Source organism: Oncorhynchus nerka, linkage group LG3 (genome assembly GCF_034236695.1).
Source record: "Oncorhynchus nerka isolate Pitt River linkage group LG3, Oner_Uvic_2.0, whole genome shotgun sequence".
Classification (NCBI taxonomy): domain Eukaryota; kingdom Metazoa; phylum Chordata; class Actinopteri; order Salmoniformes; family Salmonidae; genus Oncorhynchus; species Oncorhynchus nerka.
In genome coordinates, this window is record NC_088398.1 from 724,531 (window position 1) to 744,616 (window position 20,086).

The following is a 20,086-nucleotide window of genomic DNA, read 5'->3' on the forward strand; positions in this document are numbered from 1 at the left end:
TTTAAGTGGGAGAACTTGCACAATTGGTGGCTGACTAAATACTTTTTTGCCCCACTGTATATGTGTATGAACCGGTTTAGCTAACGTAGGCTAATGCGAGACATATTTGATATTGGCAGAAGGCTTAAATTCTTTTTAATCTAACTGCACTGCCCAATGAGAATAACAGATCTATAAGTCACATTTCTAGCAACGCCTCCTCCCTTTCATGTGGACGAAACGTTCTATGACTCTGTCATACAGTACATGCTTTTAGTTTTTGTTGTCCTAGGCTACCTGGCAAAATGCTTGCTCGCTAGCCTAACTTGCTCTCATGGGAAATAATGAGCCAGCTGGTTAACATTAGCCTTCTACATCTGGCTACGTATTGAACTTCCATCCTCTCAGGCAAGAGACACTATACATTTTATGGTTGGATCAGAATCGCTGTCATAATCATAGGCCAGTATGGAGAATTAAGTAAAACCACAAGCCCAAATCCCTATCTTCATCCATGGCTAATTTAGGACAATTTTAGCTAGCTAGTCACTGGAGGACAACAACACAACAAGATTCAAATTGTTTCTGGATGTGACATGATGTGATGTGATTGGACTGCAGCCAAATCCAAACTGGCTTCCTTGACACTTTTTTGGGTGTGCCAGGACCATTCACAGTTGAGCTCACTGGGTTTAGTTCAACACTGATTGGCTATTATTTTACAAGTGTTTTATCAAGGGAGACCAAATGCTTGCTAGCTTCCCTTGCATTCGATATTACACATACAGAGAGGCGCTGTTTTGCACAATCAGTTGCTTTCCATAGTGTGAGGATACATTCAACCTCTTGCGAAATGAAGGACAATTATTTATTTTGTTATTGGCCAATATTGGGGGGGGGAGACTGGCTTCCATCCATGAATACATAGCACTGCTGACTAATGGTGGGAAAATACCTCCCTCTTTTCCCTCCAATCACAGAACAACCATACATGTATTTATACTCTCTCACAGCTCTCACACACTCATTCTCTGTTTCATACCACTCCATAAGGACATAACGGTTTGAAAAGAAGGGATTCCAGCTGTCGTTTGTCAAGTCGTTTCCTGAACTTGGCGTGGCTTTGGAACAACTTTGCTAAACACCGGGAAAGAGAGTGGGGGGTGAAAGAGGGCAAAACAGAGGGAGTTGAAACAGTCCAGTGAAAGAGGACAAGGATAACTCCAGTATCAGTACTCAAAATGGGTTGGTCTTGGGCTCTAGCGTGCTGGTGTGCATTAGTGCTGGTGTGCTCGTCTGAAGGTTTGTAGCTTACAAGGTTTTTGCATGTAGTCATCAGTTCTTTCTGTCCTTGTTTTATGTCCTGGTATGTGTTTATGGCTCCCCTTCTGTTTGTGCATGGTCTGTTAGAAGTGCACAGAAGAGGCCATTTTTATGCCCTATCAAGATCATGAAGAAAAACATTAATTGTTGGACGTGATACATTCCATTCCACCAGTTTAGTGTGGAACAACTTTGTCCAAGTCTACTAACAGTATAACTATTATTCTAGGTATAACAAAAATCTAGACTAGAGAATTCACACCAAGTTCATTAAAGGTGCAATATGCAGAAGTCGCTCTGCAATTTCCTGCTTGATAAAATTAAAATAGTTAATTTCAGTTTGTGATAAAACAAGCAATGTATAGTGTTGAGAATCATTGTACCATCTAAACCGCTATGAAATACATTTTCAATAGGCAAAAATATTTATATTTTCAGCTGTTTGAAGCTGGTATACAAAACCAGAAGCAAAAATGTAACTTAAGAAATGGGAATCATTGAAATAGTACACTTATAACAGATCTCCCGCTTCTTAGACTTGCTGTCAATGAGAATAACATATCTATAAGTCACATTTCTATGTGAATTGGGTAACACAAAAAGTTACATATTAGCTTTAAGTATTCTGATTTCATGATTTCCACAAATCTAGGTGGAAAACAACAGTACTGACATCACATGGTCAGAGTGCTATGGCTTATTTATTAACTAGTACGTGTGGGCGTGTGTGTTTACATTCTCTCATCCCTTCCACAGATAACAGATCCCTTCCTGAACTGTTATGTGTGTATGTGTGTATGTGTGTATGTGTGTGCGTGTGTGTGTGTGTGTGTGTGTGTGTGTGTGTGTGTATGTGTGTGTGTGTGTGTGTGTGTGTGTGTGTGTGTGTGTGTGTGTGTGTGTGTGTGTGACTGTGTGACTGTGTGTGTGTGTGTGTGTGTGTGTGTGTGTGTGTGTGTGTGTGTGTGTGTGTGTGTGTGTGTGTGTGACTGTGTGTGTGTGACCGTGTGTGTGTGTGTGTGTGTGTGTGTGTGTGTGTGTGTGTGTGTGTGTGTGTGTGTGTGTGTGTGTGTGTGTGTGTGTGTGTGTGTGTGTGTGTGTGTGTGTGTGTGTGTGTGTGTGTGTGACTGTGTGTGTGTGTGACTGTGTGTGACTGTGTGACAGTGTGTGTGTGTTTCAATGCCCTCACAGTGCTGTGTGTATATTTGTCTTCCAGGGGAGATCACCATGTACCCGGACACAGACTTTACACCTAGAGTTCGGCCAAGGGCTGGGCCTCGCTCGTTTTGGAATTCCTACCCCAGTACCCTCTTCCCCCCCGGCCGGCCCTCCCATAAGAACCTCCAGGCCATCTGTCTCCATAGCATCCATCGTCCGCGGTTCCCTTTCTACTCCCTCCCCCTAAACGGTGGAAGTGACTTTCGTCGTCAAGCTGAAGCAGTCAACCGGGTAGAGTCCTGGTACAGCGCATGTTGCCATGGGAATGGGACACAGCAGGTCCAGGAAGTGACGCTGTGCTGCGTTACACAGGCGGTGAGTGTTTCTGTGGCAACATTGGATTCTGTCCTGTTCCATTCTGTCCTTTCATGTTGTGTTGTGTTCAGTTCTGCTTAGGTCCATTCACTCCTAGTGTACCAACAGAACCACCTTCTAGGTGCACAGATGCAGTAGTGATGAGGACAGAGGATGCTCAGGGAAGATGAGACTCAGTAGAAGGAAAGCCCATACAGACACAACAGATTAGCCTTGGAGTCTATCTCTATAGCTGTGTAGCTGTGTAGAGGGGAAGGCATTCATGAGTCAGGCCCACTAAAGTTGTATCTTCACCATTTTAGGACTTCTTTTATCTCTATTTTTCATGTGTGAATTGATGTTTGTATATGTCACTTACAGTGGGAACAGACCCTGTCCACATTCTGTACTGAGGAGTCCCGAGTGAAGACACGCCATCACCACTGCTGCCAGATGGAGGGCGAGGACAGACTGAGCTGTTTCCATATGGAAAACCCAGACCCCACCTACCTGCCAATCACCCCCATACCTGAACCTGGCTTCACCTTTAACCCCAACACTTGTCACAAGTAAGGGAGGGAGAGAGGTTTACTTTAGTTTTAGGGCAGGGCTGTTATGGTGACTGTATTACCGCCACACTGGTGGTTACGAGGCATGACCGCAGTCAAATTCCACGTGACTGTTTAACGGTAACTAGGCTTCTCCAAAACTGCGTACTGTCTCTCTAATCCCTCTGACATCAATAGAAATGTAAATCGAAAATCGAATCAAACACTTCATGAGTGCCCATGAGCTCATGTTGCGCAACAGTTCTATAGGCTAATCAATTGTGGGAATTTTTTTGGCCTCTTTTAAAAAGAGGATCCCATCAGCTTTCTATAGGCTAAGCCAACTATATTTATTTATCAACGTTCCTAATATTAAGCACATTGCTTCGCTTTTACAACAGGAGTATAGCCTACTTGGCTGCATGAATATTAACCATAGGAAATGCGCCCTCTATTTGCTATTTAAGTGTATTTACATCAAATCAAACTATATTTGTCACATGCGCAGAATACAACAAGTGTAGACTTTACTATGAAATGCTTACTTACAAGCCCTTAACCAACAGTGCAGTTCAAGAAGAGTCAAGAAAATATTTACCAAGTAGACTAAAATAAAAAGTAATAATAAAAGGTAGCACAATAAGAATAACAATAATGAGGTTATGTACCAGGGGCACCGGTACTGAGTCAGTGTGTGGGGGTACAGGTTAGTTGAGGTAATTTGTGCATGTACAGTTGAAGTCGGAAGTTTACATACACTTAGGTTGGAGTCATTAAAACTCATTTCAACCACTCCACAAATGTATTGTTAACAAACTATAGTTTGGGCAAGTCGGTTAGGACATCTACTTTTGTGCATGACACAAGTCATTTTTCCAACAATTGTTTACAGACAGATTATTTCACTGTATCACAATTCCAGTTGGTCAGAAGTTTACATACACTAAGTTGACTGTGCCTTTAAACAGCTTGGAAAATTCCAGAAAATGATGTCATGGCTGTAGAAGCTTCTGATAGGCTAATTAACATAAGGTCAGGATTCTATAGCTGCAGGCAGAACAGTTGAAACTGGAGCAGCAGCACAGCCAGGTGGACTGGGGACAGCAAGGAGTCATCATGCCAGGTAGTCCTGAGGCATGGTCCTAGGACCGGCCAGGCAGAGACAGCAAGGGCGGTTCGTTGCTCCAGAGCCTTTCCGTTCATCTTCACACTCCTGGGCCAGACTACACTCAATCACAGTACCCACTGAAGAGATGAGTCTTCAGTAAAGACTTAAAGGTTGAGACCGAGTTTGCGTCTCTCACATGGGTAGGCAGACCATTCCATAAAAACTGAGCTCTATAGGAGAAAGCCCTGCCTCCAGCTGGTTGCTTAGAAATTCTAGGGACAATTAGGAGGCCTGCGTCTTGTGACCGTAGCGTACGTGTTGGTATGTACGGCAGGACCAAATCAGAGAGATATGTAGGAGCATGCCCATGTAATGCTTTGTAGGTTAGCAGTAAAACCTTGAAATCAGCCCTTGCCTTGACAGGAAGCCAGTGTAGGGAGGCTAGCACTGGAGTAATATGATCACATTTTTTGGTTCTAGTCAGGATTCTAGCAGCCGTATTTAGCACTAACTGAAGTTTATTTAGTGCTTTATCCGGGTAGCCGGAAAGTAGAGCATTGCAGTAGTCTAACCAAGAAGTAACAAAAGCATGGATAAATTTTTCTGCATCATTTTTGGACAGAAAGTTTCAGATTTTTGCAATGTTACGTAGATGGAAAAAAGCGGTCCTTGAAACAGTCTTGATATGTTTGTCAAAAGAGAGATCAGGGTCCAGGGTAATGCAGAGGTCCTTCACAGTTTTATTTGTGACGACTGTACAACCATTAAGATTAATTGTCAGATTCAACAGAAGATCTCTTTGTTTCTTGGGACCTAGAACAAGCATCTCTGTTTTGTCCAAGTAGAAAGTTTACAGCCATCCACTTCCTTATGTCTGAAACACAGGCTTCTAGTGAGGGCAATTTTGGGGCTTCACCATGTTTCATTGAAATGTGCAGCTGTGTGTCATCCGCATAGCAGTGAAAGTTAACATTATGTTTTCGAATTACATCCCCAAGAGGTAAAATATATAGTGAAAACAATAGTGGTCCTAAAACAGAACCTTGAGGAACACCGAAATTTACAGTTGATTTGTCAGAGGACAAACCATTCACAGAGAACAAACTGATATCTTTCCGACAGATCAAATCTAAACCAGGCCAGAACTTGTCCGTGTAGACCATTTTTTAAATTTTATTTAACCTTTATTTAACTAGGCAAGTCAGTTAAGAACAAATTCTTATTTTCAATGACGGCCTAGGAACAGTGGGTTAACTGCCTGTTCAGGGGCAGAATGACAGATTTGTACCTTGTCAGCTCGGGGATTTGCAACCTTCTGGTTACTAGTCCAACGCATTTTCTTCTTTGCTTATGGCCTTATAGAATTGGTTGAGAGCGGTCTTTAGTGCCAGCTTCGTTCTGTGGTGTTAAGTAGACAGTTACGTATAATATAGATGAGAACTCTCTTGGTAGATAGTGTGGTCTACAGCTTATCATAAGGTACTCTACCTCAGGTGAGCAATACCTCGAGTCTTCTTTAATATTAGACATCGCGCACCAGATGTTATTAGACACACACCCTCACCCCTCGTCTTACCAGAGGTAGCGTCTCTGTTCTGCCGGTGCATGGAAAATCCCGCTAGCTCTATATTGTCCATATTGTCGTTCAGCCACGTCTCGTGAAACATAAGATGTTACAGCTTTTAATGTCCCCTTGGTAGGATAATCTTATTTGTAGGTTATCCATTATATTTTCCAATGATTGCACGTTAGCAAGAAGAACAGATGGCAGTGTGAGTTTACTCGCTCGCCTACTGATTCTAAGAAGGATGCCCGATCTGCAGCACCTTTTCCTGCGTCTTTTCTTCACACAATAGCCGGGGATCTGGTCCTGTTCCAATGAAAGCAAGATATCCTTCTCGTCGGACTCATTAGAGGAAAAGTTTATTCCAGTCCGTGGTGAGTAATCGCTGTTCTGTCCAGAAGTTATTTTTGGTCATAAGAGATGGTAGCAGCAACATTATGTACACAATAAGTAAAAAATGAGTTACACAAAATGCAAAAAAACGAACAAAAAAGCACAATTGGTCGGGAGAAAGTAAAACGTCAGCCATGTTCTTCGGCACCATCTTCATAGAGTATGTATTACATTTATTCTTCCCCCTGCCCCTATTCTGATAGCTGCATGATAATAATCCAAACTAATTTCATACATATAATATTTAGTATTAGTGATGCACCGATATGACATTTTTGGCAGATACCGAAATTCAGTATTTTCCTTGACAAAAAAACCCCGATACCAATATTACATTTTTTTCGCGGCCTTAAGCATTCTGGTATAGTTAAATAGTTAACACACACATGGACGCAGCGGTCTAAGGCTCTGCACCTCAGTGCAAGACTGTCTCTACAGTCCATGGTTCGAATCCAGGCTGTATCACATCCGGCCGTGATTGGCCCATAGGGCAGCACACAATTGGCCCAGCGTTGTCCAGGCCGTCATTGTAAATACTATTTTTTTCTTAACTGACTTGCCTAGTTAAATAAAGGTTACACACACCCCACACTGACCAAAATGTTATTTTGTTGGCATTTATGTATGTCCCCACTACCAGTAAAACATAATCAAAACCTATTTCTTTCACTTATTTGCTGTGCTGTTTCGTTGTTAATTCGTTCAGTCGTTTCATTCTCAACCATGATTTCTATGGAACGCCGTTTGGGTCTTTGCGTGTCAATAAAGATACACGTCTAATGACTCTATTTGACGTGTCAAATAACACAACATAATCTGTTTCAGTAGCTATAGATACCTAGCTAACTATATAGACACCTAGCTAACTATATAGATACCTAGCTAACTATATAGATACATAGCTAACTATATAGCTAGGTGGCATCTAAAATAACACTAATTTAAGGGGGTTAAAGACAGTTCTTATTTGATTCATGTTAATGTTCAATTGCAATAGGCGAACAACATGTGTCAACCTAGCTAATACTTACAAGGATTCCTAAATCATTGCTAAGAATAATGAAAATGACAGCAGTTTTTACTGGTCATTGTGGGGCGGCAGGGTAGCCTAGTGGTTAGAGCGTTGGACTAGTAACGAGCGTTGGACTAGTAACCGGAAAGCTAGCTACCCCAGAAGTTGCGGTCGAACAAATGATGCTTTATTACCAATGCAGTATTGTAAACACATCGTTCGTGGCCAGTGTTTGCTTGTTTGCAGACTTTTTTGTACAGCTTTGACAATGCTACTATATATTTTTTGACACGCAAAGACTCAAGCGGCGTTCCATAATATGTATGTCGTCAAGATAATAGCAGTGATGAGATTACTGTGTAACTCTGGTAGGGCAACGTCAGAAAAATAGCGCACTTGGTAGTGTTAACTGGTGCTCGACCAGTTGGAAAAAGCCAACATTACCAATGACAGAGAACGGTTGATTGTCAAGGGCAATGAATCCCATTATCTTGGCTTTAATGGATTTCACCTTTGAGTTGTCTTGCTGACATTTTTACTTGTTGACTGCTCGATCCCCACATCATACATTGTGGGCTAGTTTAGGAATGCTGTGTTGCACAAATAGTGCAAACTTTTACGTGGCGTCATTATGTCATTTACCTTCGTTATATAGGTGTGCACGCCTGCTTTGACATCGGTTTTGCACAATTGGCGTTAAACTAGACATCGGCTGATACCGATGTTGGCATTTTTAGCTAATATCATCCGATTCCGATATGTTCACAATATATCGAGCATCCCTATTTAGTATATGTAAAGGCAAGATTAAACTAGTCTAATGGGTGACAATATTATAATATGTTAATCGTGCCCAGTATGTGCATAAGGCAAGAAACAGCGCATGCTTTTTTGTGTGCAACTTTTTCAAATCATAGTCGCGCATGTCATGTAGCCTAGCCCATAGGCCTATATGTTCTGACAAGGTTTGTATCATAACTTAACTGGCCAAATAACTCCAAACGCAGCCTGCAGGCCTAGAACCCCTGGGTCACGGTAAGAGACCACATAGCCTACAGACCTAGAACCCCTGGGACACGGTAAGAGACCACATAGCCTACAGACCTAGAACCCCTGGGACACGGTAAGAGAGCACATAGCCTACAGACCTAGAACCCCTGGGACACGGTGAGAGACCACATAGCCTACAGACCTAGAACCCCTGGGACACGGTAAGAGAGCACATAGCCTACAGAGCCTAGTGAAACATGTGTTCGTATAAACTCAGTCAGTGCGCAGTTGCGTGTGAAAACAGAGTTTTGACTGGTCATTATATAAAAGAGGATCCCAGCTTTCTTGTGCTGATATATTCATGTCTCAATTCTTAAAATTAAGCACATCATTCTGCTTTACAACCGGTGTAGCCTAACTGGCAAACATAGGGGGGGAAGATATTTTTCACTATAAAAATGCACCTTTTATAATAAAGCATAATGCTGTTTCTTATGTAAAATAGCCTACTATTGGAAATGTGATGAGTAGATTGGATGGTCATAATTTAGGCTAATAACGCATGGCTGAGCGTGTATAGCATGGAGCTTCCCAAAAAGCTTCCGTCATTTTCAAACAGTCGATTTATATTTTTCAACAGGGCTATACATTTCAGTGTTTTTTTCTCTACTGAGTAGCCTCGTTTCACTGCCAAAAATAAAATTAAACCATCTATTGTTCAGCGAAATAACACAATGTCAAATACAGGTAGCCTAGTCAAATAATTAACATCCAATCACATTAACCGTTACTCTCTTGCGGGAATTCCACCAATGGTCCGTATATAGCCAAACGTAGCTGCTGCTCATTCCGTTTGCTCAAAAATGGATTAATGGTTCAAAAGAAGTAAGGTCCGCGACCATAGAGACACATACCAACAGTACTACACCTGCACCTGTCGATGATGTAACGGTCGTCGTATAAAGAAGGTGTGGACCAAACCACAGCGTGGTAAGTGTTCATGTTATTTTTATTTAAACTGAACACAAAACAAAGAGAATGAACGAAAACGAAACAGTCCTGTCAGGTGCAGAAACACAAAACAGAAAACAACTACCCACAACCCATAGTGGGAAAACAGGCTGCCTAAGTATGGTTCTCAATCAGAGACAACGATTGACAGCTGCCTCTGATTGGGAGCCATACCAGGCAAAACACATAGAAATCTAACACACAGAACAAAACATAGAATGCCCACCCCAACTCACGCCCTGACCAAACTAAAATAGAGACATAAAAAAGGAACTAAGGTCAGGACGTGACAGACGACACAAGTTGTTCAGCTTCCACGAGCACATCCAATGCTAGCATCAGTAATTCTACATTTGTTGTTAGCCCAGCTAGCATGGACACTGACAGTTGGGAATCTGATGCAGCCGAAGAGCTACTGCCCCTTACCCAGGAAAGCACCGAACAACAGACAGGGACATTGGACCATCGTAGAGGGCAAATACGACTACATTGATTTGGGGTTCACGTACACTACCATTAAAAAGTTTTGGTCACTTAGAATTATCCTGGGTTTTGAAAGAAAAGCTCATTGTTTTGTCAATTAAAATAACATAAACATTTTCAGAAATACAGAGCAGACATTGTTAATGTTGTAAATAACTATTGTCGCTGGAAATGGCTGGTCTTTCATGGAATGTCTACATAGGCATACAGAGGCCCATTATCAGCAACCATCACTCCTATGTTCCAATGGCACGTTGTGTTAGCTAATCCAAATGTATAATTAAAAAAGGCTAATTGATCATTAGAAAACCCTTTTGAAATTATGTTAACACAGCTGAAAACTGTTGTCATGATTAAAGAAGCAATAAAACTGGCATTCTTTAGACTAGTTGAGTATCTGGAGCATCAGCATTTGTGGGTTCGATTACAGGCTCAAAATTACCAGAAACAAAACTTTCTTCTGAAACTCATCAGTCTACTCTTGTTCTGAGAAATGAAGGCGAATTAACAATGTCTACACTGTATTTCTGATACATTTTATGTTATTTTAATGGACAGAAATGTGCTTTCTTTAAAAAACAAGGACATTTAAGTGACCCCAAACTTTTGAACAGTAGTGTATACTGGGAGTAGTGCCTTACCTCAGCCACAGTGTGTTATATGTGCAAAAGTACTATCTTACAACTCAATGAAACTGTACCGGCATTCCTCCTCCTCTTCTGAGGATGAGAAGCGAGAAGGATCGGAGGACCAATGCGCAGCGTGGGAAGTGTCCATAACGTTTATTTTAAGATATAAACTGAACACTATGAAATATAAAACAATAAACGTGAACATGAACGAAAACCGAAACAGTACCGTGAGGCAACAAACCTTCACACGGAAACAAACACCCACAAACCAAAAGTGAAACCCAGGATACCTAAGTATGATTCTCAATCAGAGACAACTAACGACACCTGCCTCTGATTGAGAACCATACTAGGCTGAACTCAAAACCCTAACATAGAAAAACACACATAGACTTCCCACACCAACTCACGCCCTGACCATACTAAATAAAGACAAAACAAAGGACATAAAGGTCAGAAAGTGACAGTACCCCCCCAAAGGTGCGGACTCCGGCCGCAAAACCTGAACCTATAGGGGAGGGTCTGGGTGGGCATCTGTCCGCGGTGACGGCTCTGGCACGGGACGTGGACCCCACTTCACCACAGTTTTTGTCCGCCTCCTCAACCGCCCCAGTGGCTTCTTATGAGCGGCGACCCTCGCCGCCGACCTCCGACTGGGGACCCTAACCATGGGTCCTGAATGGACGGGAGACTCCGGCAGCTCCGGAGTGAAGGGCGATTCTGGCATCACCTGGCTGACTGACGGCTCTGGCGGCTCCTGGCTGGCTGGCGGCTCTGGCGGCTCCTGGATGACTGACGGCTCTTGCGTCTCTTGGCTGGCTGACGGTTCTGGCGGCTCCTGGCTGGCTGACGGCTCTGGTGGCTCAGGACAGACGGGAGACTCTTGCGGCTCAGGACAGACGGGAGACTCTGGCGGCTCAGGACAGACGGGAGACTCTGGCGGCTCAGGACAGATGGGAGACTTTGACATCGCTGGGCAGGAGGAAGGCTCTGGCAGCGCTGGACAGGCGGGAGCACCTGTAGGGAGAAGACAGAGAGACAGCATGGTGCGGGGGGGCTGCCACCGGAGGGCTGGTGAGTGGAGGTGGCACTGGGTAGACCGGACCGTGCAGGCGCACTGGAGCTCTTGAGCATCGAGCCTGCCAAACCTTACCTGGTTGAATGCTCCCCGTAGCCAGGCCAGTGCGGCGAGGTGGAATAGCCCGAAATGGGTTGGCGAACCGGGGACACCATGCATAAGGCTGGTGCCATGTATTAGCACATTTCATGCCATTCTACTACACTTTATATATGACTGGAGACATTATCAACATATTTTTTTAATAGGACAAATTAAAGGGTAGTCTATTCTGCTGACAGTGACACAAATATCAATAAAAAATGACATTGTCCATGTAATAGGCCTACGAGAAGGGAGTATATCAAAATGTCATCAATATACACCACCACACCCTGCCAGTGCAGGTCCCTGAAAATCTTGTCTACAAAGGCTTGGAAGACTGATGGCGCATTCATCAACCCGTACAGCATGTCGAGGTACTCATAGTGCCCTGAGATGGTAGTGAAAGCTGTCTTCCACTCGTCTCCCTCCCGGATACGCACCAGGTTGTAAGCGCTCCTGAGATCTAGTTTGGTGAAGAAGCACACCCCATGCATTGACTCAATCGCTGTGGCTATGAGCGGTAGCGGGTAACTATACCTCACAGTGATCTGATTCAGACCCGATAGTCAATACACGGGCGCAGACCTCCCTCCTTCTTCTTCACAAAAAATAAACTTGAGGAGGCGGGTGAAGTGGAGGACCGAATGTACCCCTGATGCATGGATTCAGAGACATATGTTTCCATAGCCTCTGTCTCTGCCTGTGAGAGGGGATACACGTGACTCCTGGGAAGTACAGCGTCTACCAGGAGATTTATCGCACAATCACCCCGTCGATGAGGTGGTAATTGAGTAGCCTTCTTTTTAGAGAAGGCGAGAGCCAAATCGGCATATTCAGGGGGAATGCGCACGGTGGAGACCTGGTCTGGACTCTCCACCATACTAGCACCAACAGAAACCCCTAAACACCTACCTGAGCACTCTCGCGACCACCCCATGAGAGCCCTCTGTGGCCAAGAAACTGTGGGGTCATGACAAGCTAACCAGAGTAGGCCCAGCACCATGGGAAATGCAGGAGAGTCAATAAGGAAGATACTAATTCTCTCCTTGTGACCCCCCTGCGTCACCATGCCCAAAGGAGCGGTGACCTCCTTAATCAACCCTGACCCTAATGGTCGATTATCTAAGGCGTGAATGGGGAAAGGCACAGCCACGGAAACAATGGGGATCCCTAAACTATAGGCTAACGCTCTATCAATAAAATTCCCAGCCGCGCCTGAATCAACGAGTGCCTTAAGCTGGGAATGCAGGGAATACTCAGGGAAAGTGACATACACAACCATGTGCAACAGAGGGCTCTGGGTGAAAATGGTGCCGGCTCACATGGGGTGACACCAGAGCGCACTGCCTGCTGCCTCGATCCCCAGAGGAACCAACCCGGCACTGACCTTCAGTGTGACCTCTGCGGCCACAGATAGTGCACGAGCTGGAACCCCCTCCGGTCTCCTTGTGCACCACCCCTCCCAGCTCCATGGGTATCGGAGAGGGGGTGCGGGAGGATGGAACCACCAGACCCCAATCAGAACGTCCGCGGGTAGCCATCAGGTTGTCCAGCCGGATGGACTAGTTCACCTGCTGGTCGAACGTGAGGGTGGTGTCTCTGCAGGCCAGCTCCCGACAGACGTCCTCGCGCAGACTGCAGCGGTAATGGTCGATCAGGGCCTTGTCGCTCCATCCAGCTCCGTCAGCCAGGGTCTTAAACTCCTGGGCGAACTCCTGGGCGCTCCTCGTCTCCTGCCTCAGATGGAAGAGGCGCTCACCCGCCGCTCTACCCTCAGGCGGGTGAGCTTCTCAAACTGGTCCAACGCCGCATCTCCCTCTCTCCACACGGCATTGGCCCACTCCAGGGCTTTCCCGGTGAGGCACGAGACGAGGGCGGACACCCTCTCACGGTCCGAAGTTGAAGAAGGAACCCCTGGCAGTTCGCAGCCTTTCTATCCTATTCCTGAGGCAGGGAGAGACGAATCCCACTGGGACCAGGAGGGAGAGGGGCGCTCAGAGGAGACCCTGGTTGTGCTGGTGGAGGTGCTGGAAGAACTCCCTGTCTCTCCCAGTGGTCCATAGTTTGGACAACGCAGTCCATGGCGGTGCCAAGAAGGCGGAGCATTGCAGCGTGCTCCCGGACGCGCTCCTCCACCCCTATACCCGGGGTACCTGCTCCTGCTGACTACATAGTCAGGTAGGTGATTCTGTAAGGGGTGCGTACTGGCGGCAGAGAAGTCAGACGCAGGAGAGCAAAAACTGTGTTTCCAAACTGCGCAGTTTAATAACAAAAAACCCACCGGAAAACAGAACAATCAAATAATGGGAACATAACCCGACGCACACCAGGATAGAAGTGCACAAGCACTTACAATAAACAGTCACCGACAAGGACATGAGGGGGAACAGAGGGTTAAAAACACAACATGTAATTGATGGGATTGGAACCAAGTGTGATGGAAGACAAAACCAAAGGAAAATGAAAAGAGGATCAGCGAAGGCTAGAAGGTCGGTGACTTCGACCGCCGAACGCCGCCCGAACAAGGAGAGGGACCAACTTCGGCGTAAGTCGGAGGAGGAAATTATTGTCCAAAAACAAACTTTAAAGTATCACTGAAAAATTGTGAATATGCGCTATGTGCACTCACCAAGGATATTGCTGTTGCTCTCGGCTGGTGCCAATAAAATAGGCTATTCTGTTGTTTGTTTAATTGAGAATTTTGATAACTAAAAGACAGATTAGTCCTTTCATTGTCTTCTCTTTACAGCGATAACCATTTTCTGTCCAAAGTATGTTTTCCCGCAATTGTATTTTGAAATATTGCAATATGCCTGGCTTGGCCTCTACTTTCACAGATAGTCGCAACTCAACAATAATCTGCCCAAATTGCACGTTGCCTTTCCTTCCAACTGTAGACAGTTTAAATTGTAGACCAGATTAAATTGAGAATAGTCTGATGGGTGAGAATATGATCAAGTGCTTGTCAAATTGTGAATGAGAGACTGATGAAGTGTGTGCAGCCTGTGGAAGAAACAGAGCAGAACACATAACTTTCATGTGTTTTCTTATTCAAATCATCATTAGTCACATCATGCAGTCTTAGAATGTATTAAACATCAAAACATATAGTCAAAGGTTTGGACACCTACTCATTCCAGGGTCTTAATTTTTTTTCTTTTTTTCTACATCGTAGAATAATAGTGAAAAAAATCTAAACTATGAAATAACACATATGGAATCATGTAGTAACCAACAAAGTGTTAACCTCTTGAAGCTAGGGGGCACTATTTTTATGTTTGGAAAAATAACCTTCCCAAAGTAAATGGCCTATTTCTCATGACCAGATGCTAGAATATGCATATAATTGACAGATTAGGATAGAAAACACTCTAAAGTTTCCAAAACTGTAAAAATATTGTCTGTGGGTATAACATAACTGATATTGCATGTTAGAGCCTGATGATAATCCAATCAGGAAGTGCCTCTTATTTGAAACCTCTGTGTTCCTATGCGTGCCTGTCCTCCATTTAAAGAGATATCAACCAGATTCATTTTTCTGTGGCTTCCCTAAGGTGTCAACGGTCTTTAGACATTTATTTTGAAAAATGAGCGTGAAGGATCACATTGCGAAAGTGGAGAGGTGGGGGCTATGAGTGAGATGGTGCGCAATTGAGTGAAGCGGCCATTGTTCCTCCCACTGTTATGGAAAAAGCTACACACTTGGTTGATATATTATCGCATATATATTTTAAAAACTACCTGAGGAATGATTATAAAAAACGTTTGACATGTTTCTGTGGACATTATGAAGACTATTTGGAATTTCCGTCTGCGTTGTCGTGACCGCTCTTTCCTGTGGATTTCTGACCATAACGTGACAAACAAACGTCGGTATTTTGGGTATAAAAATAATCTTTATGGAACAAAATGAACATTTGCTGTGTAACTGGGAGTCTCGTGAGTGAAAACATCCGAAGATCATCAAAGGTAAACTGTTAATTTGATTGCTTTTCTGATTTTTGTGACAAAGCTTCCTGATGCTAAGTGTACATAATGCTATGTTAGGCTATCGATAAACTTACACAAACACTTGGATTGCTTTCTCTGTAAAGCATCATTTCTAAATCTGAGACGACAGGGTGATTAAAAAAAGGCTAAGCTGTGTTTCAAAATATTGCACTTGTGATGTCATGAATATGAATATTTTCTAGTAATATTATTTGACTGTTGCACTATGCTATTCAGCGGTTGCAGACGAAAATTATCCCGCTACTGTGATTGGTAGTGTCAAGAGGTTTTAAACAAATCAAAATATATTTTATATTTTATATTCTTCAAAGTAGCCACCCTTTGCATTGATGACAGCTTTGCACACTCTTGGCAATCTCTCAACTAGCTTCATGAGGAACGCTTTTAAAACAGTCTTGAAGGAGTTCCCACATATGCTGAGCACTTATTTGGCTGCTTTTCCTTCACTCTGCGGTCCAAATCATCTCAAACCATCTCAGTTGGGTTGAGGTCGGCTGATTGTGGAGGCCAGGTCATCTAATGCAGCACTCCATCAATTTCCTTCTTGGTCAAACAGCCCTTACACAGCCTGGAGGTGTGTTTTGGGTCATTGTCCTGTACGCCATCCAGGTGGGATGGCGTATCGCCACAGAATTCTGTGGTAGCCATGCTGGTTAGGTGTGCCTTGAATTTAAAAAAAATCACTGACAGTGTCACCAGCAAAGCACCCCCACACCGTCACACCACATTCTCCATGCGTCACGGTAGGAACCACAAATGCAGAGATTATCCGTTCACCTACTCTGTGTCTCACAACGACACGGCGGTTGGAACCAAAAATCTCAAATTTGGACTCATCAGACCAAAGGACAGATTTTCACCGGTCTAATGTCCATTTCTTGTGTTTCTTGGCCCATCAAGTCTCTTCTTCTTATTGGTGTCCTTTAGTAGTGGTTTATTTGCAGCAATTCGACCATGAAGACCTGATTCATGCAGTCTCCACTGAACAGTTGATGTTCAGATGTGTCTGTTGGATATGTTAATTAACGTCAATTACCATGAGACTGGCAGTCATTTGCATGACAATCACAGGCTGACAAAATGTCATGACCGCTACAGCCCTGGAAACTAATGACTACATGTATTGTGTCCTTTCCTCCCAGGTCCCAGCCTGGTCCACATGCTGTCAGAGGGGAGAAGCACAAGAAGAGCCCCCAAGCTACTCCCAGAGACTCTGACATCAGCTTCCCCCCTGGACGCCCCACTTTCGACAACATCGGATTGGTCTGCTGCCTACACAACAGCCAACCCCTCTCCACCACCAAGTGCCTGCCACGTACAGGCTTTGGCTGGCTGGCCCGCCAATCAAAGGCCATGAACCGCCTGGAGAGAGGGTTCAAACACTGCTGTAAGGGACTGGAGAACGTGCTACCCTGTGCTGAGGGAAAGGTAAGGAGTGTGTGTGTGTGTGTGTGTGTGTGTGTGTGTGTGTGTGTGTGTATGTGTGTGTGTGTGTGTGTGTGTGTACAGTTCGAGTGTTGATCAATTCAAGTGCTTACAGAACATCTCTCCACCTCTCTCTTAGTGGCGTGAGGAGCTTGACAGGTTCTGTGAGGAAGAGCAGAAGGAGAGGCCTCACAACTCCTCCTGTTGTGATGTGGGAGAAGGTGAGGACAGGTATACCTGTTTCTCCTCCCTCGCCCCTCATCCAGACTATGAACAAAAGCTTGACTCTGCTTCTGACGCACCACAGACCCACAACCTCGGACACATCTGTGAAACATACAAGATCATCAAGAAGTAAGGGTTTGTTTAGGTTTATTGTGTGTGTGTGTGTGTGTGTGTGTGTGTGTGTGTGTGTGTGTGTTTAATTGAACCTTTTTCCTCCTCAGTCACATTTTTATGCTGCCCAGCCCGATTGTTTATCTTTCTGGGTGACAGAACCAGACCTTTCAGAAAGGGTACATTTCACTGTAGTAGATGGTGACTGTAGCTGTTTCCATCCGACTGGCGACAGATTTTAAATTTGCGCATTTACCCACAAGTGGTGTGTTTCCACCAAACTGACTTGTATAGTGCTTTTTTGTAGTGCACACAAAATGTATTTTTTTCTTCATTTTTCTGAATAAAAATCTAAAGATCTGTAACGGTTTTCTTGAGTTGATGGAGAGGCGGACGAATACGCAGCGTGGTTACTATTCATGGTTCTTTAATAAAGCAACTAAACATGAACAAACTAACAAAACAAGAAACGTGAAAAACCAAAACAGCCCTATCTGGTGCAAACACAGAGACAGGAACAATCACCCACAAAACCCAACACCAAACAGGCTACCTAAATATGGTTCCCAATCAGAGACAATGACTAACACCTGCCTCTGATTGAGAACCATATCAGGCCAAACACAGAAACAGACAAACTAGACACACAACATAGAATGCCCACTCAGATCACACCCTGACCAAACAAAACATAGAAACATACAAAGCAAACTATGGTCAGGGTGTGACAAGATCAGTGTGTTTCCATCATATTTCCAACTTTCCTGATAGATTTGTCACAGAAACGGTTGTTATAAATAGTAAATGTGCCAACTCTGGTCTTGGCACATTCGCTCGAGCCAACAACTAGCAGATACAGTGTGGGTAAGCTAGTCTACATGATGAGATTTATTATGGATAACAGCGACCAATATTTACATTTTTCAAATGGCAGTCAAGCATCAATCATAATGTCACCAGAATAAAACCTTCAATATTTACTGGAAAGGAGCATCACTGTGCATCTTCACCACCCTGTGAAGTTCATCATAACTTGTTTCATCTGTAGCCTAATAAACTGCATCGTTTCCTGAGTCGTAGTGGAAGGACCACACACCATATTATCGAGTGACTGCAAGTTTACATGGATATGATGGTTATTATATCAATAGTTGCGCATAAAGGAATTTCCATCGCCATTTCTCACATAACTCATTTTACAGACGAAAAGATCCCACCATGTCAAACGAACAAATTATCTGTCAGTATTTATACAATTTTACAAAAAATTCCTGTTTCCATTACAGTTGTTGTCGTTTTATTTGATACGGTATGTCCTTACTTGCAATAAAACTGTGGATGGAAATGTGGTTAATGACATTAAAATTCCAGATTTGGATTTTATCAAAAAACATTACCAAAAGTTTAAAAACAATAGTATACAATAACTTTCACAAGTATCTTATTACAGCAGCTAGTTTAATCCAGGGACATTTGTACATATCTGTCTAACAAAGCCCTTTGACTGATTTGGTTTGATTATCGAGTAAAACAAAGATGTAGTATACTGAGATGATCTTGCAATCTGCTCTCTCAGCTTCCCTGTGGCTCTCCCTGTCCAGAACTTAGTGGACCAATGCTGCTCCCTGCCAGCAGACCAGAGAACTGCATGTGTTCAGATACAGGTGAGTTTGACACTTAATAATGCAGGTTCACTCAGACAACCCCATATTTCATATTAACCAGGTTGTCCCATTGGGATAAAAGGAACATGATTGGCCATCAAGTGTCTACAGGATCTTAGACTGAGAGTTAAGTTAGTTAGAAACAATCATTTTTATATTGTAACTCTTTGCATGTTGCAGGCTTTTTGATATTGTTGTTTTCATAACTTCTCTCTTTGACTGTGAACCCAGCTAGTGATGCTGTCGCAGACACGCTGTCTTGAGGGGAAGCCTTCCTCTTCCTCTGTCTTGCAGAAGTCCTGCCCTTCCTCCTCCTTCTCCCAGGACTCCCCTATTTGCCTCTCCAGACTGCTCATGAATGCCATCACCAAGGCAACCAAGTCCCCACACCTCAGAAAGAGGATATTCCTCCTCACCTGATTTTGGTTTTACTCTGATGGCAGTGGGCCAATCCGAATTAGCGGTCAGGGCATTTCTGCAGTAGTCACTAGATAACCATGCCAGAAAGGAAACAATTGGCTAATACAGAAGAACTGTTGAGCAATTGCATGATTTAGGGGTTAGGGTGCGGGTAAGAGTAAGAGTAAGCAGAATTTATAGTTAGAAAGTGCCATTTATTCCATATTTTCTAGCATGGCCAGATGACAACCAATTAATGTGATTTGTTTCGTAAAGCAGATATGTTTCAGATTTGTTAGTTGTATTTTTCATATAGCTCCAGAACTGCTAGTCCAGTTGTCCTGTTCTATTTCTAACATTTGAAATAAATCTTTATAGAATATGTCTTAATCATTTTGGAGTGAAGCACTGCCAGTTATTGTAGTTTGTCATTACTGACACATGAACAACATTGAAATGATTATTTGAATAAACTGACATGTTGATGGAAGTGGACTTTATGTTATAGTGACTGTGTGACTGACATGTTGATGG

The 20,086-nt window shown here is 43.6% G+C and overlaps 1 protein-coding gene across 1 annotated transcript; it reads left to right on the forward strand.

Moving 5' to 3' along the window:
* Nucleotides 1-998: 998 nt before the first annotated feature.
* On the forward strand, nucleotides 999-19,945 carry LOC135563706 (extracellular matrix protein 1-like). The gene is made up of 7 exons (XM_065006814.1): nucleotides 999-1,281; nucleotides 2,519-2,835; nucleotides 3,196-3,383; nucleotides 16,871-17,156; nucleotides 17,293-17,507; nucleotides 19,066-19,153; nucleotides 19,385-19,945. Exons 1-7 carry the CDS (start codon nucleotides 1,221-1,223, stop codon nucleotides 19,571-19,573), a joined length of 1,344 nt encoding a protein of 447 aa, XP_064862886.1. The 5' UTR covers nucleotides 999-1,220; the 3' UTR covers nucleotides 19,574-19,945.
* The last annotated feature ends 141 nt before the right edge of the window (nucleotides 19,946-20,086 follow it).

Coding starts and splice junctions, on each gene's coding strand:
- LOC135563706 (XM_065006814.1), top strand. CDS start 1,221: ATGGGTTGGTCTTGGGCTCTAGCGTGCTGGTGTGCATTAGTGCTGGTG. Junction 2,836..3,195: donor TGTGCTGCGTTACACAGGCG/GTGAGTGTTTCT, acceptor TGTCACTTACAG/TGGGAACAGACCCTGTCCAC. Junction 17,157..17,292: donor TACCCTGTGCTGAGGGAAAG/GTAAGGAGTGTG, acceptor CCTCTCTCTTAG/TGGCGTGAGGAGCTTGACAG.